The 26,168-nt window shown below is 39.0% G+C and overlaps 1 protein-coding gene across 3 annotated transcripts in view; it reads right to left on the bottom strand.

The window, feature by feature from the left end:
- RGSL1 (regulator of G protein signaling like 1) overlaps nt 1-26,168 on the bottom strand; it is a 102,544-nt gene that overhangs the window by 35,569 nt on the left and 40,807 nt on the right. For all 3 annotated transcript variants that reach the window (XR_012429840.1, XM_005540166.4, XM_065535660.1), the window contains one exon: nt 2,376-2,481. Coding sequence is in view for 2 of the 3 variants with exons in the window: in XM_005540166.4 (XP_005540223.3) it covers nt 2,376-2,481 (106 nt within the window). In the remaining variant the exon portion in view is untranslated. The remainder of the gene's footprint in view (nt 1-2,375; nt 2,482-26,168) is intronic.

Here is a 26,168-nt window from a genome sequence, read left to right as displayed (position 1 = left end):
CTCGGCTTCCCATAGTGCTGAGATTATAGGCATGAGCCACCATGCCTGTCCACTGATCTTTTTTATATATTGCTGGATTTGATTTGCTAATATTGTATTGAAGGTTTTCATTAGAATCTAGAGGGAGTATTGGTCTGTGGTTTTCTTTTCTTATGACGTCTTTGGTCTGGCTTTGGGATCAGGAAAATACTGGCTTCATAGAAAAGTTAGCAAGTGTTCCTTCTTTCTCTGTTTCCTCAAAGAGTTCATGGAATATTGACATTATTTATCCTTTAAATATTTCATCGAGTTCTCCAGTGAAGCTGTCTGTGCCTGAGTGTTTCTATGTGAGAAAATTTTAAATTACTAATTTGATTTTTTTCTTATTATAGATTTATTAACATTTTCTACTTTTCCTTGAAAAGTAGCTAGCTTACTTCAATGATTTGGGTGTTTCTAGAAATTTATATATTGCATCTAAGTTGCCTAGTTTGTTTCTTGCGTTTCCTTACAATCTTATTAATTTCTGCGGGGCAGTGATTATATGCCCTCTTTAAACCCAGATTTTGATTATCTGTGTCATCTTTTTACATGCTATTCTGAGCATCTTCTGATATTCTAACTTTTTCTGATCCTCACTCAAAATTTCTCTCTCCTTTCACTCCCATAGTAATTAGCTAATATTGTATCATGACATTTTAAGGTCAGCCTTGCATTTTCTTTAGTTACATAATTAGATTAAGAGCAAGGACTATGTCTTATTTTTACATCATTAGAACTCAGAGTGTCTAGAATACAGTATATAATCAATAGCCATTTACTTATTGAATAAGGGATAGGGAAAAGGTTTAAGAGAATTGCAGCTGTGGTATCTGTGAGCTATTCTGCTTGGTCTTAACTGAAGTCACGAAACTAGACGATATGACCCTGATATGTCTTCTAGGACTCGGTGATCTTACAGATACGTGATTTAAGACTTCCGTGGTATTCATGCTTAACGAAATTGAAAACTAAGTATTTCTATAGACATACTGGAGATCAGTGACTAGAACAAATTGGAAAAGCAAAAACGACAAATGATTGAACCTCAGAGAATAATTTCAGTTGCTGAAAGGGAGGAAGATCTATCTACAGTGGTTAGATGAGACAAAAGACTATCACCCTCAATGAATGTCATCAACAAAGGAAAACATTCTTGGCTGGGTCCAAATACCTGTAATCTCAGCACTGTGTAAGGCTGTGGGAGGATCACTTGAGCCCAGGAGTTTGAGACCAACCTGGGCAACATGGCAAGACCCAGTCTCTACCAAAAAAAAAAAAAAAAAAAAAAAAAAAGCCAGGCATGGTGGCATTTGCCTGTAGTCTGAAGCAGGTGGATCACTTGAGCCCAGGGATGTTGAGGCTGCAGTGAGCTGTGATTGAGTCACTGCACTCCAGCTGGGACACAAAAAGTAAGACTCTGTCTCAAGAAAAACAAATTAATTAAAAAAAGAAAATGTTTGGTGGGAGTTTTTTCTATGCAAAATATTCTGCCAGAGATTTTGACTAGCAAATGTGTATGTTCTACCATATCCTCATCTAGAAGAGGACCTTTCATATAGCTAGCCATGACAGATAATAGATAGTAACGAATGAAAATGAATACATGAGTAAGTGAACGCTGTGGCCCACAAGAAAATTATGGTCAAGTCAAGAAGTTGGAAAACATACCTAAAAAGTAAAGATCAGTAAAAAGTAGTACATATAAATGCTTGATACTGTACTTTAGACATTTAGGGTTTCAGAAGAGAAGGAAGTTATAGCAAACATAATATTTGGAGAAATTTTTATGTATAGGTGGCACTTATGCTGAGGTACATGGACAGAAAGGTGGGTGGGCACTCCTGAAAGAAAAGGCCACAGGGTCTTTGCCTAGTGTGGGACCTTATCAGAGTTTGATTCTCAGATTGATTATAAGTGGAGAGAGACAAGAAGTAAGGAACCAGTTAGGAGGCTACTACAGCAGTACATAATCCAGAAGACACAAATAGGCAAAGAAACAGGGACAAAGATGTTTATTGTGATACTGTTTATGGCAATTAAAAAATTAAAGACAATGTAAATGTCTATATAAATTGTAGTACACTCATGGAAGGAGGTAGATCTGCACATACTGACATGAGATGTCTATGATAGTTTAAGTTTGAAAAGTTATTTTATAACATATATACATTGCATAGTGCTGATTTTAGAAAATAAATGATTTAAAATACTAAGAGTATCTGTGCCTTATGTATTGTATATGGAAAAGGGTCTGAAAACCTACACGTAGAGAGATAAGTTTACCATTAGACACATTGAGATTTTTCAAAAGCGTGTGCCTGAAGATGTTGCTGTAGCCAGATTCTATATCTCACCTGGGTCTCATTGATGGCTTCCTTACAAGAGTTTTTTTGAGGAAGGACATTTTCCTATTTGAGCGTGAAAATATCTTTGGTTCCTTGATAATTTCCACTTTAAAATCTAAAAGAAAAAAAATCACTAAGTTGGAGAACACTATATTATAAGCAATGAAAAGAGAAAAAGTAGCAAGGACATTTTTCAGACATTAAGTTCATGTGAAAAAACCACTGTCCCCACAACTGCTGCCATCTCAGGTCATTAGTGTTAAGAACAGACTTAGGGATGACTGATACCCCTGACATGAACATCAGTCCCGGTTATGTTACCTAAGTATGTTGGCCTTTAGGTCTAGCGCCCACCTTCCTCAGACAGATTGTCTCTCTCCTCGTTACATTAGTTAATGCCAAATGTCAGGCCTCCTCCGATCAGCTGTTTTTACTAGACCATACTCCACATGACATTCTGTCTTCCTCGACACTTCTATTATCCTACCCTAAATCTTTCCACTTGTCCCCTGGAATCCCTGCTTTGTAATAAGCAAACTTTCACAGATTGTTGACTTCTTCTTTAAGAGTTCCCTCCATCTTCTTGTTTTAATAAAAACCATTTTCTTTCCCAAGGATGCTGCTTCCCCTGTAAGCTTCTCAAATGATATTCTAGCACACCATACAAGTTCAGAATGGGTGTCTGGTTCCCTATTGCCATTTAGAAACCATTATTCTCTCGCATATATCAAAACATCATTATTGCCTGGGCACAGTGGCTCATGCCTATAATCCCAGCATTTTGGGAAGCCAAAGTGGGAGGATCACTTGAGGCTGGGATGTTAAAATCAGTCTGGACAACACAGTGAGACCCCATCTCTAATTAACTGGGTGTGGTTGTGTGCACCTGCAGTCCTAGCTACCTGGAAGGCTCAGGCAAGAAGATCAGTTGAGCCCAGGAGTTTGAGGCTGCAGTGAGCTATGATGACACCATTGCATTTCAGCCAGGTCAACAGAGTAAGACTCTGTCTATAAAAATAATTTTAAATATAAAAACAAAACATTATTATTGAAGAACAATAGATTTCATGAATTTCAGTATTATAAGCGCCCTTTGCGGTTGATGTTGTAGAAGAAAACATAGACTATGAACTCATCAAAGGTATAGATGGTGTGTTACTCATCTGACTTATAGAAATTAGAACATGACCTAGTTATATAGTTATTGTTTTAAAACAATTTTTAAATAGAATGTACCCACACAGGAAATTGGTGTGTAGCTTGGCAATACCTTCAGAAAGCATACAAAAAGTATTAAAAGCAATAGAAATATATGTTGGATCTAAACAAATGCAACTAAGTGAAAAAATAAAATCTAGACTATGGAAGACCAGATATAAAATAAAAATGAAACAAAACAAAAACCCTCCCAATACAAAACACCTAGAAATACTGGATAAAAATAATACGCTTTCCAAGTGAAAGTAAATTTATAAAAAATTAAGACAAAACAACATCAATATATAGAGGTTAGAAACAAGGAGGATGCTAAAAACCAGGAATGTCAGTTTATAACAATACTTTCGCCACCCTAAAGGCATTTCCAGTGTTAAAGTCACAATGGGACACAAGACAAAGCCATAGGTCTTTAGCAAATGGGCAAAACATTGGACATAGCTTTTATTCTTAAGACATTTGACAATTATGTAAACAAATTGCTACTGGGGAATTTAGCAGAGCTTTTGGCAGATTCTCAGGGCAGAAGGGGGCAAAAATTACAAAACAGCAAAGGAGAAGAGGCCCTGATAAACACCCCAAGCTTTCAGTTGGAACTCCAGAGAGTAAAGAAAACAAGAAATAGCTCATCATAAAGGGAATGACAACTAGCTTTGAAACAACTTAATCCCTGGGTAAATTAAGGTTATTTGGATGCTACTAGTTTAGTGTATGTCAGAAGTAAAAATCCTCTCTGGAGGAAAATAACTTCATCCAGAGGTTCAAACTGGCTCTACAAATTTTCACCAATGATGTTCATAAATCAAGCAGAAATAACAAGATATTTTAAAAGACTTCTCCAAAAACCAAGGGAGGGGGGAAATGGTACTTGAAATAAGCACTGAAAATTCAAATATAAACTTTAAAGTGACTATTCTTAGTATAGTTCAAGTAATTATAAGACAAAAAGAAAAATATCAAAATAGATACTATTATAAAAAATGGAAATTCTAGAAATAAAAAGTTTAATGATTACAAGTAAGAAAAGTAATAACTAGCAGATGAGTTGAATGACAGATTATACACAACTAAAGAGAAAATTGTTGAACTAGGAGTTAGATGCAAAGGACATATCCAGACTGAAACACACAGAGGAGGAAAAATAAAAAATACAGAAAAAAGTATACAAAATACACTTAAAAAGTCAAAAATATGTAAAATAAAATTATCAGGATAGATGGAATGGAGCAGGAAAAATACAAAGAGATAACTGAAAAGTCCCTAAAACTGACAAAAGATATCTAGTCCAGAAGTTCCAAAGCTACAAGCAGCATAAAACCTGAGGCATATTATAGTAAAGAAAAGGGGGAAAAAAGAACTATTTTCTTCTACTAAGCAATGTCAATGAAAACTGACAGATGACTCCTCAAATTGAAGTAAGGAAGCCAACAGACAATGGGATAACATTTTCAAAGTGTTAATAGGAAACAACTCCAAGAAGAATTCTACATCCAGAAATTATATTCTTCAGAAATAAAAGCAAAATAAAGACATTTTTCAGATGAACACTAAAGGAAATATCAAAGGGTGTTCTTTAGACATAAAAAGAATTTCTAGATGGCAATTTGGGGGAGCAAAAATCAATGAAAAAGAAAGAAAAAGGTAAATATGTGAGTTAGCCTAAATAAATATTGACTCATAAAACAATAATACATATTCATTAGAAATACTGGTTTACATCAAACTCCAGTATGTCAGGGATGCATTTGGAAATCGATATGGTAATCTCTAAAAGAAGAAGAAAACACCTTACTAGATAAAAAATACAGAAATTATTGACCTACCCCCCCCATCTTAATCTAAAAGAAAATGAAAAGGAAAGAAAAAGAAATATAGAACAGAAGGGACAAATAAAAAATAGTAACATAGAGTACCAAAATGGCAGCATGGAAGGATGCTGGCTTCACTCTCCACCCACCACAACCCAGAAAAACAAAAACAAATGGACAATGCTAAGATTGTTGCCAGAAATATCCTGGAACTCAAATATAATATGAGACAGTTCCCAGGGATGCAGAGAAGTGAAAAAACTCTGAGCAGATGGTAAGAGAATTGGACTTCCACATCTGAGACACCCCTCCCCACATTATGCCCAGCAACAAGTACATGGAAAATTTTCCCCCAACTTGCTGTTTCTACCGTGGAAAAAGTGAGATTGAGGTTTAAAACCAGCTTCTCCACCATCTTGGGTTTTCTGGCAGGGGAAACATCTTCATGGGAAGAACTCAGAGTGCCTGAAGGGAAATTTGTTCCTGAGGACAGGCAAAGCGGGGAGGTGGGACCACCATCCCCAGTTCTGGAAACTCTGCTCTATAAATCAGTCAAAGGAGACATCAAATTAGAGTGATTGTTCAGCAACATCACACTGTAGGAGGTTTGTCCCACAGGTCCCATAGGCACAAACCCCTAACTAGCCTTCCTGCACTGCCAGGATATTCCCTTTGGGATCCCCTCCATTTGGGAAGAGCAGTGCTCCAATCCTTTACTAGAACTGAGGCAATTCTGAGGTTTAGATACCTCCTAGAGCTGAAAAGGAGGGTGTGACCTAGCAGGTCAGCTTGGGCTACATGGTGAGACCTTATCTCTATTTTAAAAAAAAATTAGCTGGGTATAGTGGTGCTTGCCTGTAGTCCCAGCTACTTGGGGGGTGGAGGCAGGAGGATCACTTGAGCCCAGGAAGTTGAGATTGCAGTGAGCCATGTTTGTACCACTGCACTCCAGTCTGGGTGATAGAACAAAACTCCATATCAAAACAAACAAGCAACAAAAAAAATCCTCTAAGCAAATATATTCAATAAAAAACAAAACAAGCCAGACAGAGAAGACTGGAATAAATAACCCTTTAATGCAAAGACACATATGTAGACCCACAAGAAACAAGAGCAAACAGAGAACCACAATCTTCCTTTCCCAGGACCAAAACAAGGAACCTGAAAATAACACTAAGGAGATGGTGATATGTGAGCTCTCTGACCAAGAATTCAAAATAGCAGTTTTAAGAAAACTCAGTGATCTCCAAGATAACACAGAAAAACAATTCAGAAATCCATTGAAGAAATTTAACAAAGAAGTTGAAATAATAAAAGAAACTAAACAGAAATCTTGGGACTTAGAAATACATTTGCTGAACTGAAAAATTCATTAGAGGCTCTCAAAGCAAAATGGATCAAGGAGAGGAAAGAACCAGTGAGTTTGAAGACAGTCTATTTTAAATACACAGTCAGAGGAGAAAAAAGAAGAAAAAGTATAAAAATCAACAAAGTTTGCCTACAAGATATAGAAAGTAATTTCAAAAGAGAAAATTGAATTACTGGTGTTTGAGAAGGACTTGAGCAAGAGCAAGGGATAGAAGATTTATTTAAAAAACAATAATAATTGAAAACTTTGCAAAACTTGAGAAAGAGATAAATATCCAGGTACAGGAAGGTCAGAGAACACCAAACAGATTTGACCCAAATAAGACTACCCCAAGGACTATAATAATCAAACACCTAAAAGTCAAGGACAGAGAGAAAAATACAAATAAATAAATAAATAAATAAATAAAAACCAGAAATAGAAAAGAGGCAAATAGTATATAAGAGACCTCCAGTTCGTCTAGTAACAGACTTCTCAATAGAAATCATACAGACCAGCAGGAAGTTGAACAAGATTTTCAAAGTGCTGAAAGAAAAACACTGCCATGCAAGAATGTTGTATCCGGAAAAGTTATCCTTCAACTATAAAGGAGAGGTAAAGTCTTCCCTAGACAAACAAAAGCTGAAAGAATTCACTAACACTAGACTCGTTTTACAAGAAGCACTAAAGGGAATTCTTTGATCTGAAAGAAAAAAACACTAACATGAAAAGAAAACTTAAAAAAGCAAACAAATGAAAAAACATTTGAAGGTATGAAACGCACTGATAAAATTAAGTACACAGACAAACCCAGAATACTTTAATACTATAATTGTGGTGTTCAACCCACTCATAACTTAGTATGAACCCAAAAGGCAAAACTATCAAAAATGGTAACAGCTACAGAAACTGTTAAAACATTAGTAATAAGTAAATTAAGATAACTGAAGTCAAACTGTGGTAGGGATGGAGTTAAAGTGTAAAAGCTTTAAAAAAATACTTTCCTTGTTTTTATTCTTTATGATCTAAGATAGATTAACTTCTTTATAAAATAACATATCTATAAGATGTTTTTTGTAAGCCTTATGGTAACCACAATGCAAAAATCTATAATACATTCACTAAAAATCAAATGCAACAAATTAAAACATACTACAAGAGAAAATCACTTCACCACAAAGAAAGACAGTAAGAAAGGAAAAAAGGAAGAAAGGAGTTGTAAAACAACCAGAAAAATAAGCAACAAAACGGCAGTAGTAAGTCCTTACTTATTGATAACACTGAGTGTAAATGAGCTCAATCCTGCAATTAAAAGGTAGAGAGTGGCTAAACAGATAAAGAAACAATACCCAACTATATGCTACCTGCAAGAAATTCACTTCACCCATACAGATGATATGGACAGGAGATAGAGACGGGAAATACTGGGTAGAAGAGGGCAGTTCCCTGGCAAAGGGCCCACTCCCAAGCCTGGAAACCCACGACCCTAAATGGGAACAGGCATTTCTGGTTTTGTGCCCAAATGTTGCCTTCTGGCCTGCCACCTCTCTCTTTCCTGTGGGTAAAGGAATATTGGCTGTTTCCCTTCACGGAGGCCTAGCCATCACAGAGGACTGAAGTAAATCCCTGGGGCAACAAAGGCATCATTTGTTGCTGGAAGACTCCAAGACTGAACTCCATCAGCCAGGACACCTGGACTTTGCTGTGCTCTCTCTTCTTTCACGGTTTGAAATGGCTCCTATCTCTTCTTTTATAATGTAAAGGATTTTGCTACAGACTGTGGCAATGACATTAAATAGAATGAGCATTTGGCCCAGCCATCAGAGGTGCAATTCAGAACGATGTGGTTTCTGTTTGGTGCGACCCTGAAGCCCAACCCACGGCCACAGGGTCCCACGCACAGTGGCTCCTCTCCTTATCCCCTCCCCTTCTGGCTAGGGCACCTGGGCGAGTCTGCAGCATGTACCGGCTGCGCCCAATGGCCACGGGTGCGGGGGCGGGGCGGGGGTAGAAAAAAACCACGGCTGCCGCTGGGACCCTGCATAGGCAGCTGGCCAGTGCCTCCTGTTTGCCGTGCCAGCAGAGCCATTCCCCCCATGGCTGAAGGATCCTCACTGGTCTAAACTGGGGGAAAGATACAATAATTAAAGGAACTCATTTGCTCAAAGCAAGTTCTCCCTCCACCCCCTCTGTCTCTCTCTCTGTCTCTCTTTTCCTTTTTTTTTAGTACTTTAAACTGTTTTCTTTTTTTTTTTCTTTCCTTCCCCCATGCACTCTGCTTATGATAGGGAGGAGCAACCCCTGTTGACTGATAACTGCAAATTCACCAGGGCCCATTTGAGACTTAAACAGATCCATGCAGCCTCTGAAATAGTTTTTTTGTCCCAAACTCGATTCCAGGCTCCAGGTTGCGGCCCTAGAAAGGAAAACCAGATCTGAGGGATTCAAAGCCAGGCAACAGGCACAATGTAAATGGGCAAGACCAATTCCTGCCGACTAAATCCCTGCTTCATGAAAGGAGGCCATGCTCTATGGCATAGATAAGGCCCAGGGAACCCAAAGTTGCCAACAGTAGTGGGATGGAGACATAAGTGAATGCAGACAATTCCTATTCTCTAGGCCCTCCCTGCTTCATGGGTGCAGGCTGCAGTGACACCCATGGGTGGCACCTGCCATGGTTACTGGGACTCAGTGACACCCATGGGTGGCGCCTGCCGTGGTTACTGGGACTCGGGGACGAAAAGATGGAAGAGAAAGGAGGACTCCCTGTTTTCTCTCTCCCTTACATCCTGAGTTTTCACTGAAAGAAGGAAAGGAAATGAGAAACACTTCTATTTTCCTGTCTTTCAAAATGGGCAACCTACTCTCTTCACCACCCCCAGCTTATACTCCTCTGGAGTGTATCCTGAACCTCTGGGACTGCTTTGATCCTCGGAATCTGGAGGAAAAAATGCCTCATATCCCTCTGCACAAAAGTTTGGCCAAATTATGAAGGATTGGCTTGGTCTCAGGAAGGAACCACTCATTTCGACACCATCTGGCGGTTGGACCTTTTCTGTAGAAAAGGTCCTATCCTGCTTCAGTCTCATGCTTGCCCCCTCCTAGAAGTCCTCCCTGTAGACCCCCAGTCTCACTCTTGCCCTCCAGCAGATGCCTGGTGAATTTGGTTTTAATAAGATCCAAGTCCCCTTCTCTCTACAGGACTTGAAGCAAATTAAGGGGGATCTTAGCAGGTTTCCAGATGACCCCGACAGATATATAGAGGCTTTCCAGAATTTAACCCAAATATTTGCACTCTCCTGGAGAGACGTGATGTTACTTTTGAATGGACCCTGAGGAACACTGAGAAGCAGGCCACTCTGCAAGCGGCAGAGAGATTTGGGGATAAGCTTTGTATCACATATAGCATCAGGGAAGGGGGCAAACTTCATCCAACTGGAAGAGAAGCAGTACAAGTGAATGACCCTAAATGGGATCCCAGTGATGAGATGGGAGACTAGAAGAGGAGACACTTTCAGGTATGCATAATGGAAGGCTTACGTAGGACGAGGACCAAGCCTCTCAATTACAGCAAGCTATCCATGATACACCAGGGATTTAATGAAAATCCCACTGCAGGCTGGGCATGGTAACTCACGCCTGTAATCCCAGCACCTTGGGAGGCCGAGGTGGGTGGATCACCTGAGGTCAGGAGTTCAAGACCAGACTGGCTAACATGGTAAAACACCATCTCTACAAAAATACAAAAATTAGCCGGGCATGATGGCAGGTGCCTGTAATCCCAGCTACTCAGGAGGCTGAGGCAGGAGAATCATTTGAACCCAGGAGGTGAAGGTTGCAGTGAGCCAAGATCGCGCCATTGCATTCTCATCTGAGCAACAGAGCGAGACTCTGTCTCAAAAAAAAAAAAAAAAAAAGAGAGAGAGAGAGAGAGAGAGAGAGAAAAGAAAATCCCATTGCTTTCTTAGAGAGGCTAAGAAGGGCCTTGGTAAAGTACAGCTCTCTATCTCCTGATTCTGTCAAGTGACAGCTAACCCCAAAGGATAAAGTTATTATTCAGGCAGCCCCTGATACAAGGAAGAAGTTGCAGAAACGGGCCCTGGGATCAGATAGTACTTTGGAGAACCTCCTGGAAGTGGCTGCCTTAGTCTTTTACAATAGAGACAGGGAGACACAAGAAAGAGGCAGAAGCTTTAAGGGTCACCATGCAAGTCCGCAAACCCCAGAATTCCCAGAATGCATCTGTTAACTGCTACAGATGTGGCAAGAATAGTTATCTCTCTTCTAAAGTATGACTGCTCCTGTACAAGGTTTAATTTCTTTCACTAGGGTAAAACAGCTTGGGGTACAAGTTGTTAGTATATTTCACTTCTTACTTCTGTAGTCTTTGGCACTAGATTCTTTCCTTGTATAATACACATGTTTAACCCATGCGTACTTAACCTTATAAAACTTGTTTTTTCTCTCTCGCCTAGGCTATCAAACTCCAAATGGTCAGGCAACCAGAGCCTTGGATGATGGCTTCGTTTTTCCAGAGACCCTTAGATAGATCTGGGAGGAATCTGACTTCTGATTTCCCCAAAACAATGCCCCTGTCAGCAGGAAGTAGCTAAGATTGGTCATCATCCATATTCTAATGGCAGTTAGATGTGCCTCTTCAGAGGGGGAAAACAATATGGACTGGAGATAGGGAAATACTGGGCAGAAGAGGGCAGTTCCCTGGCAAAGGCCCTACCCCTAGGCCTGGAAACCCACATTGCTAAATGGGAACAGGCATTCCTGTTTTCGTACCCAAATGTTGCCTTTTGGCCTGCCATGCCCCCCCCCGTCCTGTGCCCATATAAACCCCAAACCCCAGGCTCCATGGGCAGATAAACAGAAGAGCAGAGGAGCAGAAGAGTAGCACAGCAGAGAAGGAGAGGAGAGAAGGAGCACCAGAATGTTGAGAGGAGTTCAGCTGGGGACAGTCAGAAGATCAGCCATGGGGTAGCCAAACTCCAGGGGAAGATCATCTCCCCACTCCATCCCTTTTTCACCTCCACCTCCATTCTGCTGAGAGCCATCTCCATCATGCACCATCCTTCAAATCTGTGTGTGCCCTGATTCTTGCCGGACACCAGACAAGAACCCAGGTACAAAGAGGGCACTGAGCTGGTTAACACTTAAGCTGTCTCTGGACGGTAGAGCTAAAACGGCACTGTGGCGCACCCACTGGGGCTCTGATAATTGCAGGAACCCACCTGTCAAAGCTACTGTGGGGCTGGAGGCCAGAAGTGCTCGCCCTGGCTCCTGCACCTGCCTGTCTGCATGCCCCTCCTTCTGTAAGGGGTTTGAGCATGCAGCAGCCGAACAGATGAGCCACACCCCTGTTGCACCTTCTGCAGTGGGGCCGGGGGGTGGGGCCGTCAGGGAACTCTCCCATTTCACATATACAGACTGAAAGTGGGGGGATGGAAAAAGATATTCCATACAAGCAGAAATAAAGAGGTAAGAATAGCTATACTTACATCATATAAAATAGACAACAAATCAAAGACTATAAAAAGAGACAAAGAGAGTCACTATATAGTAATAAAGAGGTCAACTTAGCAAGAGGATACAACAATTATAAATATCTATGTGCCTAACACCAAAGCATCAAAGTACTAATAGATGTAAAAGGAGAGAAAGACCGTAATACAATAATAGCAGTGTTAGAACTGATAAACAAATCCAGTAAAGTTTCAGGATACAAAATCAACATACAAAAATTAGTAGCATTTGTATACACCAACAGTGAACAATCTGAAAAGTAAAAAGGAATCCCATTTATAATAGCTACAAAAATATAAAATATATAGGAATCAATTTAACCAAAGAAATGAAAGATCTATACAAGGAAAATTACAAAATGCTGATGAAAGAAACAAAAAAGAAGATATACACAAACGAAAGGTTACTCCATGCTCATGGATTGGAAGAATTAATACTGTCGAAATGACAATACTATCCAGAGTAACTTATAGATTCATCCTATCAAAACACCAATCACATTCTTCAGAGAAATTTTTTTAATCCCACAATTTATATGAAATCACAGAAGACCCCCCAAATTGCTTTAGATAGCCAAAGCAATCCTAAGCAAAAAGGACAAAGCTAGAAGCATCATACTACTTGGTTTCAAAAGTTACTACAAAGCTACAGTAACCAAATCAGCACCATGGAAACAGATACATAGATCAACGGGACAGAACACAGAGCCCAGATACAAATCCATGCCTTTACAGCAAACTCATCTTCAACAAATGTGCAAAGAAGATACAATGGGGAAATTACAGTCTCTTCATTAAATGGTGCTAAGAAACCTATATAACTGGACAGGCACAGTGGCTCACACCTGTAATTCCAGCACTTAGGGAGGCCGAGGTGGGCAGATCACCTGAGGTCGGGAGTTTGAGACCAGCCTGACCAATATGGAGAAACCCCATCTCTACTAAAAACACAAAATTAGCTGGGCATGGTGGTGCATGCCTGTAATCCCAGCTACTTGGGAGACTGAGGCAGGAGAATCTCTTGAACCCAGGAGGCAGAGGTTGCGGTGAGCTGAGATTGCGCCACTGCGCTCCAGCCTGGGTAACAAGAGTGAAACTCTGTCTAAAAAATAAATAAATAAATAAATAAATAAAAAATAGAAAAGAAAGCTGGATAACTGTATGGAGAAGAATGAAACTAGACCTCTATCTCTCATTGTATACAAAAATCAAATGAAAATGTATTAAAGACAAAAATCTTCTAAGACCTGAAACATTGGGGAAATACTCCAGGACATTCGTCTGGGCAAAGACTTTTTGTGTAAGACCTCAAAAGCACCAGCAACCAAAATAAAAATATGCAAATAGGATTACATCCTAAAATTTATTCACAGTAATGAAAACAATTATCAAAATAAACAGGCAACACATAGGCTGGGAGAAAATATTTGCAGACTACCTACCTGAAAAGGGATTCATAACCAGAATATATAAGAAGCTCAAACAACTCAACAGCAAACCAAATAATCCAATTTAAAAATGGGCAAAAAATCTGAATAGACATTTCTCAAAAGAAAACATACAAATAGTAAACAGGTGTATGAAATAATGCTCGACATCACTGATCATCAGTGAAATGCAAATCAAAACTATGACAGCCAGGCGCAGTCACTCACGCCTGTAATCCCAGCACTTTGGGAGGCCCAGGTGGGTGGATCACCTGAGGTCAGGAGTTCAAGACCTGCCTGACCAACATGGTGAAACCTCGTCTCTACTAAAAATACAAAATTAACTGGGTGTGGTGGTGGGCGCCTATAATCCCAGCTACTTAGGAGGCTGAGGCAGGAGAATCACTTGAACCCGGGAGGCAGAGGTTGCAGTGAGCCAAAATCACACCATTCCACTCTAGCCTGGGCAACAAGAGCGGAAACTCCATCTCAAGAACAATAACAACAACAACAACATCCAACAAAAATAACAACAGCAACAAAACTACAATGAGATATGATCTCATCCTAGTTAAAATGGCTTTTTATCAAAAAGACAGAGTAACAGATGCTGGTGAGATTGTGTAAAAAGGAAAACACCTGCACATTGTCGGTAGGAATGTAAATTAATACAGCCAGTAGGAAAATAGTATGGAGGTTTCTCGGAAAATTAAAAATAGAACTACCATATAACACAGCAATTCTACTACTGGGTATGTATTTTAAAGAAAGAAAATCAACATATCAAAAAAAACATCTGGGCCGGGCATGGTGGCTCACACTATCAGCACGTTGAGAGGCTGAAGTGGGTGGATTGTTTGAGCCCGGGAGTTCGAGATCAGCCTGGGCAACATGCCAAAACCCCATCTCTAAAACAATAAAATAATTAGCCGGGTGTGGTGGCATGTGCCTGTGGTCCCAACTACTCGAGGAGGTTGAGGTGGAAGAATTGCTTGAGTCCAAGAGGTCAAGGCTGCCGTGAGCCATGATTGCACCACTGTACTCCAGCCTGAGTGACAGAGGGACTCTGTCCCAAAAAAGAAAAAAGAAATCTGCACTCCAATGTTCATTGTAGTACTATTCACAATAGCCAAGATATGAGATCAACCTAAGTAATCATCAAAAGATGAATGGATAAAGAAAACATGGTACATATACTCAATGGAATATTATCCAGCCACAAAAAAGAATGAAATCCTGTCTTTTGCAGCAACATGAATGAAACTGGAGGTCATTATGTTACGTGAAATAAGCCAAGCACAAAAAGACAAATATCACATGTTCTTACTCATATGTGGGAGTTAAAAAGGGATTTCATGAAGACAAGGAGTATGATTGGTGGTTACCAGAGGCTGCAAAGATTAGGGGGAAGGAGGAAAGAAAGAAATTGATTAATGAGTATAAATATGTGGTTTGATAGAAGAAATGAGACCTAGTGTTAGAAAGATGAGCAAGGTGAGGCCAGGCGCGGTGGCTCACACCTGTAATCCCAGCACTTTGGGTGGCCAAGGCAGTCAGATCACCTGAGGTTGGGAGTTCGAGACCAGCCTGGCCAACATGGAGAAACCGTGTCTCTACTAAAAATACAAAATTAGCCGGGCATGGTGGCACATGCCTGTAATCCCAGTACTTGGGATACTGAGGCAGGAGAATCGCTTGAACCCGGAAGGTGGAGTTTGCAGTGAGCCGAGATGGTGCCATTGCATTCCAGCCTGGGCAACAAAAGCGAAACTCTGTCTCAAAAAAAAAAAAAAAAAAAAAAAGAGAAAGATGAGCAGGGTGAATATAGCAATATAGCTTACAACAATCTATTATATATTTCAAGCTAGCCAGAAGAGAAGAATGTTAATGGTTCCAGTGCAAAGAAAAACAAATATTTAGGGTGATGGATCTCCCAAGTATACCAATTTTATCTTTACAAATTATGTGAATGTGTTTAATTGTCACATGTACCCTGAAACTATGTACATCTATTACAGCAGCATTAAAAAAAAACTTGAAATGGTATGGTAGCATTTTAAACCCAATGTAGGAGTAATAATATCAAATGTAATTGGACTAAATATGCTTACTAAAAGGCAATTGTCAGATTGGATTTAAATGGAAACAAAAATATAAGAAACAAGATTAGGCTTAAAAGGGGCTTAGCTTAAATATAAGAACAAAGGGATATTAAACAATAAAAAGATGGGAAAAAAGGTAATGACTATTCAAATGGAGACAAAGACTATAAAGCAGGAAGTGTTATTAGAGAAAAATAATTATTCTAGCAGGGGTCTGTAATTCCAAATTTGCTTGCATCTAACAATGTAGACTCAAATAAAGCAAAAATTGAAAGTACTAAAAAGATAAATGAAAAAATCCAGAGTGGGAGATTAGTAATGTCTCTTCTAACTGATAGAAATGAAAACGAAAACTATCAGTAAAAATATAGAAAACGTGAATGTGCTTAGCCAAATACACCTAACTAACATATACAGAATACTGCACTCAACATTACATGTATTATAGACATTTAAATATAATGAGAGTATCACAAGTAACTTCATGTCAATATATTTGAAATGTCAAATGAAATTGCCAAATTCATAAAATATACAACATACTAAAATGGCATAAAAAGAAACAGAAAATCTAAACAGTCCTATATATTTTGAAGAGATTAAATCTGTGATTAAATTGAGATTGAGATTGAGGCAAGGGTGTCTCAACGTAATGCCACATCTATCTAAAAAGGTAATGGAAGACCTAGGAAGAGCAATAAGGTAATAAAGGAAAATCAAATATATAAATATCTTAAAAAATGAAACTCTTTATTCACAGAGGACATAATTGTGTGTATCAAAGGAATTTGCAGATGAACTTGTAGAATTAGCTAATTCAGTACAGTTTTGAAACACTGGTCTATTACATAAAAATCAATTATATTTCTATATGCCAGACAAAGTTAAAAATAAAACTTTAAAAATTTATAAGTACATCAGAAAACATCATTTATAAGTGCATCAGAAAACATCAAAGGTCTAGAAATAAATATAATAGAAAATATATAATAATATTAAGTAGAAAACTATAAAAATTATTAGTTTTAAATAGAAATTAATGAATACATGAATAAATGGAGGAATATGCCAAATCCATGGATTAAAAGATATAGCAGGAAATGATGTCACAGAAAATAGCAAAGGAGGGAGCTCCCAGACTTCATCCCTCCACAAAAGCAACTAAGGATATGACAAAAATGGTGAGAATCAGAGCTTTGGAGAATTCTTGAATCTAGTCAAGAACTTATGACAACCAGGGAAAGTCTTGGTGAAGAAGGATGAGGATGCATCATGGTAAAGAAAGTGTGGCATTTTAAATTGTCCACATACCCCCCACCCCCAATCTCCACATCAGTGGTGGCCATGATGACAGCAGCCCATATTGTAATGCAGGTTGCTAGTGCCAGAAGGCAAAATATGAATCTTATTTTCAAAAAATTGTGGTTGTTTGTTTTGACCTAAAGTTATCTGGCTCCCTGAACAACTGACACAAGGACTAGCCTTTATTTTGCCGTACTTGGAGTGTTTCCAAGGCTGGGGAGGCTTCCCAAGAGAAATGACTAAAAGAATTTAAGGACACAAGTACTGACCACCACAGCTTGGGCCTAGGGACAACAGTTGGGATAGCATTTGACAGACCAAAAAGCTGGGAAAAGATGAAGTTGGGGAAGGATACATAGGGGGTAATAAGAGTTTTCAAAGCTTGTATGTATACCAGAGAATCAAGAAGTCCATATACATACCTAGAACTGGATGTATGCTCAGAAAAGGCATTAGAAGACCCCAAACTTTCACCTCTGGCTGAAATTTAGTTTCCAGGCAAGCGAGGAGTGAAGGCTAAAGAAGAGTTACATAAGTGGCCTGGCTAGCTACGTGTTGAAAGAGCATCCCAACACAGAGCCAATCTACAAAGACCGGTAATTTATTTTTTTCTTCTTTTGTTTTCTTTTTTGGCTCCAAGAATTTACGGAAACTGTCAAAACACTATATGACCACAGGCTAACAGGACTAAGACTTCAGTGGCCACATATGACAAAGAATACAGACTTTACAAAAATAGTTGAGAAAAGTCACTAAATAAACAACACCAACCCCAAAGGCAGAACAACAAATCCTGGGGAGTTTCTAATTTCCTTGGGAGAATCTAATTTCCACAATTGCTACATTATGATATTAAAAAGTCCAGTCTTCACAAAAAACTATGAGGTACACACACACACACACACACACACACACACACACAAAGCATGGCCCATTCACAGGAAAAAAGAACCAAATTGTCCATGAGAAGTCCAGCCATTGTACTTACTAGTCTTTAAATCGATTGTCTCAGATATGCTCAAAGAACTAAAGGAAACCATGGACAAAGAAACTTACAAATACCCGGGAGAATGATGTCTCACCAAAAGAGAGTGCCAAACTGGCCGGGCATGGTGACTCACACCTGTAATCCTAGCACTTTGGGAGGCTGTAGGTAAGCGATCACCTGAGGTCACGAGTTGGAGACCAGTCTGGCCAACATGGTGAAACCCCATCTCTACTAAAAATACAAAAATTAGCTGGGCATGGTGGTGTGTACCTGTAGTCCCAGCTACTCAGGAGCCTGAGGCAGGGGAATCGCTTGAACCTGGGAGGCAGAGGTTGCAGTGAGCCAAGACTGCACCACTGCACTCCAGCCTGGGTGACAGAATGAGACTCTGTCTCAAAAAAAAAAAAAGAGAGAGAGAAATTACAAAAGGTACCAAATAAAAATTGTGGGGCTGAAAAGCACGATAACTTTGTTTTTTTTTTAAATTTTAATTTTTGTGAGTATTCAGGTGTATATATTCATGGGATATATGAGATGTTTTGATACAGGCATGCAATATAGAATTGTTACATCATGAAAGATGGGGTATTCATCCACTCAAGCATCTATCCTTTGTGTTACAAACAATCCAATTATGTTCTTTTAGTTATTTAAAAATGTATGATTAAATTATTATTGAAAATAGTCACTCTGTTGTGCTATCAAATACTAGGATTTATTCATTCAAATTACTTTTTTGTACCCATTAACTATCCTTATCTCCCCCTCACCACCCTACACAACTCACCCTCCCCCAACCCCACAACTACCCTTCCTAGCCTCTGGTAACCATCCTTCTACTCTCTATCTCCATGAATTCAATTGTTTTGATTTTTAGATCCCACAAATATGTGAGAACACACGATGTTTGTCTTCCTGTGCCTGGCATATTTCACTTAACATAATGACCTCCAGTTCCATCCATGTTGTTGCACATGATTGAATAGTATCTTTTTATGGCTGAATACTATTCCATTGTGTATAGGAGCACATTTTCTTTATCCATTCATCTGGATCCATTTCTTTATCCATGTCCATCTTGATGGACATGTAGGTTGCTTCCAAATCTTGGCTATCGTTAACAGTGCTATAACAAACATGGGAGTGCAGATAACTCTTCGATAACTGATTTCCTTTCTTTTGGGTATACCCAGCAGTGGGGTTGCTGGATCTTATGATAGCTCTATTTTTAGTTTTTTGAGGAACCTCCAAATTGTTCTCCATAGTGGTTGTACTAATTTACATTGCCACCAACAGTGTGCAAGGGTTTCTTTTTCTCCACATCCTTGCCATCATTTATTATTGCCTGTCTTTTGGATATAAGCCATTTTAACTGGGGTGAGATGACATCACATTGTAGTTTCAATCTGCATTTCTCTGATCGATGATGTTGGGCACCTTGAAAAGTACATTAATTTTGAGCTAAACGAAAATAAAAACATCACATGCCAAAGCCTATGGGATGCAGTGAAAACACTGCTCAAAAAAAACCTTATAAATGCAGATATTAAAAAAGTAGATACCAAGTAAATAATCTAGCCTTACAGTTTCAGGAACTAGATAAAGAAGAGGATGCTAAATCTGTTTTTGTTGTTGTTTTTTTAGAGATGGGGTCTTACTCTGTTGCTTAGGTGGGAGTACAGTGGCGTGATCATAGCTCACTGCAGCCTCAGCTTCCTGGGCTCAAGCAATCCTCCCACCCCAGCCTCACAAGTAGCTGGGACTACAGGCATGTGCCACTACGCCTGGTTAATTTTTTAATTTTTTGTAGAGGCAGGGTCTCATTATGTGCTCAGGCTGGTCTCAAATTCCTAGGTTCAAGGTATCCTTCTGCCTTGGCCTCCAAAGTGCTGGGATTACAGGTATGAGGCACTGCACCCAGCCAAGCTAAATCTAAAACCAGCAGAAGAAAGGAATAATAAAGACCAGAATGGAGGTAAACAAAATAGGGAGCAGAAGCATCTACTCTCTGAGAGCAATAGAGACCATCAACAAAAACAACAGCTTTTTCTTTTGAAAAGATAACAAAATTGACAAACATTTAGCTAGACTTATCAAGAAAAAAGGGAAAAGAATTAAATTATTAACACCAGAAATAAAAGTGAAAATATTACAACCAAACTTACAGAAATAAAAAGGATTATAAGAGACTACTATAAACAATTTTATGGCAACAAATTAAGTAATCTAAATAAACAAAGTTCAAGAAATGCACAAACTTCTAAAACTTACCCAAGAAAAAATAAACAGTTCGAATGGGAGATTGAACCAATAATCAAGAACCACCCAACAAAGAAAAGCTCAGGACCTGATGACTTCACTAATAAATTCTACATAACATTTCAAGAAGAATTAACATCAATTCTTCTTAAACTCTGTCAAAATATTGAAGAAGAGGAGATGCTTCCTAACTCATTCTGAGGTAAGCATGATCCTGATAATAAATCAGACAAAGGCAACCCACAAAAGCTATGGACCAACATTCCTTATGGATATAGACACAAAAATCCTCAATACGTATAATGTGAACATATCAAATCCAGTAGAATATTAACAGGAGTTTACACATCAAGGCCGGACATAGTGGCTCACGCCTGTAATCCCAGCACTCTGGGAGGCAGAGGCAGGAGGATCACTTGAGGTCAGGAGTTCAAGACCATCCTAGACAACATGGTGAAACCCCATCTCTACTAAAACTACAAAAATTAGCCAGGCATAATGGCACATACCTATAATCCCAGCTACTCCGGAGGCTGAGGCAGGAGAACTGCTTGAACCTGGGAGGTGGAGGTTGCAGTGAGCTGAGATTGCACCACTGCACTCCAGCCTGGGTGACAGAGCAAGACCTTGTCTCAAAAAAAAAAAAAACAAAAAAAAAAAACAAAGAAAGATAGAAAGAAAGACTCAATGAAAAATAATCATCTCAATTGATGGAGAGAAAGCATTTGACAAAATCCAACACTCTTTCATGATAAAATCATCCAACAAACTAGAAATAAGAAGAAAACATCCTCAACATGATAAAGGGCAAAGTCACAGGAAACATAGTCAATGGTGAAAGGCTGAAAGTTTTGCCCCTCAGCTCAGGAAGAAGACAAGGATGCCTTCTTTCACTGTTTCTATTTAGCATTGTACTGGAAGTTCTAGCCAGAGCATTTAGCCAGAGCACTTATGCAAGAAAAGAAAAGAAAAATGTCCATATTGGGAAGGTACAAGCAAAGCTATTTTATTCAGAGGTGACATGTGACACGATCCAATGTATAGAAAATTCTAAAGAATCCACAAAATACTATTAAGCCTAGTAAACAAATCAAGCAAAGTTTTAGGATACAAGTTCGATATGCAATAATCAGTTGTATTTCTATATACTAACAATGAACAATCTGAAATGAAATAAAAATAGATCCACTTACAATAGCATCAGAAAGAATTAAATACTTATAAATGTAATCATGAAAATGTAAAACTTGTAAACTAAAAATTACGAAGTGTTGCTGAAATAAATTAAAGAAGAATTAAAGAAAAATAAATCCTGTGTTCATAAATTGGAAGATTGAATATGGCAATACTACCCAAAATGATCTACAGATTCAGTGCAATCTCAATCCAAACCCTAATGATTATTTTTTGAAGAAATGGAAAAGTTGGTCCAAAAACTCATAGAATTGCAAGCTATCCCAAATGGCCAAAACTATCTTGAAAAAATAAAATTGAAGGACTCACATCTCCTGATTTAAAAACTTACTACAAAATATGGTTATCAAAATAGTGTGGTACTAGCATAAAAATAAACATAGAGATCAGTGGAATTGAATTTTGATTCCAAAAATAAAAACATACATATACAGTCAATTTATTTTTGACTAGCATGTCTACACCTTTCAATGGGGGGAAAGAAGAGTCTCTTCAACAAATGGTGCTGGATCAATTGACTATCCATATACAAAAGAATGAAGTTAAACTCTTTCCTCACACCACACAAAAAAAGTAACTCAAAATGAATAACAAACTTAAGTGTAGATGCTAATACTTTAAAGCTCTTGGATAAAACAAAGAGGTAAATCTTCAAGACCACGGATTTGGCAAAAATTTTTAAATATGACACTAAAAGCACAAGCAAAAATGAAAGAAAACACAAATTGGACTTCACCAAAATTGAAAACTTTTGTGCATCAAAGAACATTATCGAGATAGTGAAAATACAGCCCACAGAATGGAAGTAAATATTTGCAAATCATATATCTGATAAGAATCTAGTATCTAACCTTTCAGACAAGCAAATGCTAAGGGAATTTGTTGCCACCAGATCTGTCTTACAAGAGGTCCTTAAGGGAGTGCTAAATATGGAAATGAAAGACTGTTATTGACTACCACAAAAGCACACTTAAGTACATAGACCATTGACACTATAAGGCAACTACAAAATCAAGTCTGCATAATAACCAGCTAATGAGGACAGAATCAAATCCACACCTATCAATATTAATCTTGAATGTAAATAGGCTAAATGTCCTAAGTAAAAGGCACAGAGTGGCAAGCTGGACAAACAAGCAAGACCCAACTCTTTACTATCTTCAAGAGAATCATCTCACATGCAAAGATACCCATAGGCTCAAAGTAAAGAGATGGAGAAAATCTACCAAGCAAATGGAAAACAAACAAAAAAGGCAGAGGTTGCTATTCTAATTTCAAACAAAACAGTCTTTAAATCAACAACAATCAAAAAAGACAAATGAAGGCATTACATAATGGTAGAGGTTTAATTCAGCAAGACTTACCCATCCTAAATACATATGTATGCAACCAATACAGGAGGTCCCAGGATCATAAAATAAGTTCTTGGAGACCTGCAAAGACACTTAGACAATCACACAAAAACAGTGGGAGACTTCAACACCCCACTGATGGTATTAGATATTTGAGGCAGAAAACTAACAAACATTTTCCAGACCTGAACACAACACTTGACCCAAATGGACCTAACTGACATCTACAGACATTTTCACCCCAAAACAACAGAACATACATTCTTCTCATCTGCACATGGAACATACTATAAAATTGGCCACATAAGAGCCAGGTGCAGTGGCTCACACCTGTAATCCCAGCACTTTGGGAGCCTGAGGCAGGAAGATCACCTGAAGTCAGGAGTTCGAGACCAGCCTGGCCAACATGGTGAAATCCCATCTCTACTAAAAATACAAAAATTAGCCAAGTGTGGTGGTGGGCGCCTGTAATCCCTGCTCTTCAGGAGGCTGAGGCAGGAGAATTGCTTGAACCCAGGAGGTGGAGGTTGCAGTGAGCCAAGATCGTGCCATTGTACTCCAGGCTTGGCGACAAGAGCAAGACTCTCTCAAAAAAAAAAAAAAAAAAAAAAAAATTGGCCACATAATCAGCCATAAAACAACTCAGCAAACAAAAAACTGAATTTATACCAACCACACTGTTGGCCCATGGCACAATAAAGATAGAAATCACTAAGAAAATCACTAAAAAGATCACTCAAAACCATACATGGAAACTAAACAACCTGCTCCTGAGTGAATTCTGAGTAAACAATAAAATATATATATAAAATATATATCTCCTAAAAAAGATACACAGACACACACACATGCACACACACACACATACACACAGTCTATTATCTATCTATCTGTCTGTCTATCTTTCTGTCTCTTTTTCATTCCTATCATAAAGAAGGACAAGAAGCAGTTCACATTGATGTAGGAAGGACAGCATATGTATTTACTGTCTTGCCATTATTATATTAACTTTTCTACCCTCTGACATAATGTAATTCAATGGGCCCCAAACCATCTAGATACTATATTAGTCCACATTATCAATAGTATCATATGCATCGTATCACATGTACCATATACATTGGGCAAGATAAACAATAAAGGTTAAGCATTTTGGGGGCCTTAGTAAGACACATATGCTTCAGAGGTGAATAAATCCTACCAAGACTGAATGGTCCACCATATCAGTAAAGGTTCTAGAATCCAGTGTGATCTGGTGCATATTTGGACATCCTCTCCAAAATAAAGGACGTAGATTGCATTTCATCTTTCACTACTAAGAAGGAAGCATAAAATCTGGTAGACTTCTTTATGTTTTAGAAACAGCATATTTCACACTTGAAAATACTTTTCTGAAATATAAGGCTGCCAGATGTTAGGGGGACCGAGAGTAGGAAAATATTTTTGCTGCAAGTCAAGGTTCTGGTATAAATAGCCCTACCACTTAGGCCATACAACACAACAGAGCCCATGGTTTTAGGAGTATCAGTAGTGGGAAAAGACAATGGAGTTTATGACAAACCTGAAAAGGATAATTTTGAAATAGATCCGTAAAGTTCTGGAGTAAGACCATGTTATCTGCAGCAAAAAACTACACTACTCAAAAAATACTTGAATGTGCTATTGAGCTATGGTAAAGTAAGAGAGCCTGTCCATGTGATATCAAGTGAGCAGAAAGACAGACCTACCCATCTGATATGGTTTGGATCTGTGTCCCCGCCCAAATATCATGCTGAAATATAATCTCCAATGTTGGAAGTGGGGCCTGGTAGGAGATTATTAGTTCATGGGACGGTTTCTTATGAATGGATTATCACATCCTTGGTACTGTCCTCACCATCATGAGTGAGCTCTCATGATATCTGATTGGTTAAGTGTGTAGCACGTCCCCCTTTCTTCCTTTGGCTCCAACCAAGTGAAGTTCTGGCTCCCCTTTCACCTTCTGTCATTACCGTAAATTTTCTGAGGCCTCCCCAGAAGCCAAGCAGATGCCAGCATTATGCTTCCCATATAGCCTGTGGAACCATGAGCTAAATTAAATATCTTTTCTTTATAAATTACCCAGCCTCAGGTATTTCTTTATAGCAGTGTGAGAATAGACTACTATACCATCATAAGCTGGGTTATTCAAGATGACCCAGTCATAGGTGGCCCAACAGTAATTCATCATAAAATGGAAATGGTACATCTGGAATCAGGCAAGAGGCAGGTCAGAAGGTACAAGAAACTACCTAAGCAGGTGACCCAGACACCCATGTCATTACTACTGTGGCACTGCCACTTCACTGTCATCACATCTATGGCTGGTCACATTGATGACCAGCTGACAGGAGAGGAAAAAAGCTGAACCTGTTTCATGAATGGACCATCTCAATGGTCCATTGGTGAAAATGAATAGCTGAAGCCCTTCTCGGTGGTGATCCTGAAAGATGATGGGGAGAGAAAATCCCCTGCGACCCCATGAGCAGAACTTTGGGCAGTGAACCTGTGCATTCGTTTGTGTGGAAAGAGAAGTAGCCCAGGGTAAGAACATATACATACTCATGGGCAGTGATGAATGGCTTGGCTGGTAAGCCAGGGGCTTAAAAGGAGGAAGATTAGAGTACTGGGGAAGAACAGGTCTGGAAATATACACATGTGGATGGAACGAGGAGAATAAACATGACGTGGGAAGATCTTTGTATTCTGTCTTAAAGCCCACCAAAAAACAACTACCATGAAAGAGACACTAAACAACCAAGCAGACAAAATGACACTCTGCTGGTTGATGCCAGCAAGGCTCTGTCATAAGCCACTCCAGTGCTGGCACAGTGAGCTCGTGGACAGAGCTCTAGGTGGCAGTGATGGAGGCTATGTACAGACCAACAGCATGTGCCCATGTTTGAGTGCCAAACACTCAAGTTGCAGGCAACAGAAACAAATGCAGAGCCCCCAGTATAGTAACATCCCTAATAAAAACCAGCCACTTAGTGACAAACTGATTACACTGAACCCCTTCTACTTTGGAAGGAGCAGCAATTCGTTTTGACTGGAACTGATATGTATCTTGCCTGCAAGGTCTCAGACAGCATCACCACCTCGGGACTTACAAGTGATTGATTCCTCAATGGGATCTCACATAACATTGCCTCTGACCAAGGGATACACTTCATAGCAAAGAAGGTGTGGCAATGGCCAATGGGTACCATGAGGATGAGATCTACTAATTCTATTTCCTTTGAGAGCTACTGGCTTGAT

This window comes from Macaca fascicularis, chromosome 1, assembly GCF_037993035.2.
Source record: "Macaca fascicularis isolate 582-1 chromosome 1, T2T-MFA8v1.1".
Classification (NCBI taxonomy): Eukaryota; Metazoa; Chordata; class Mammalia; order Primates; family Cercopithecidae; genus Macaca; species Macaca fascicularis.
Note: the sequence above shows the minus strand (reverse complement) of the source record. Positions and strands in the feature narration are given on the sequence as shown.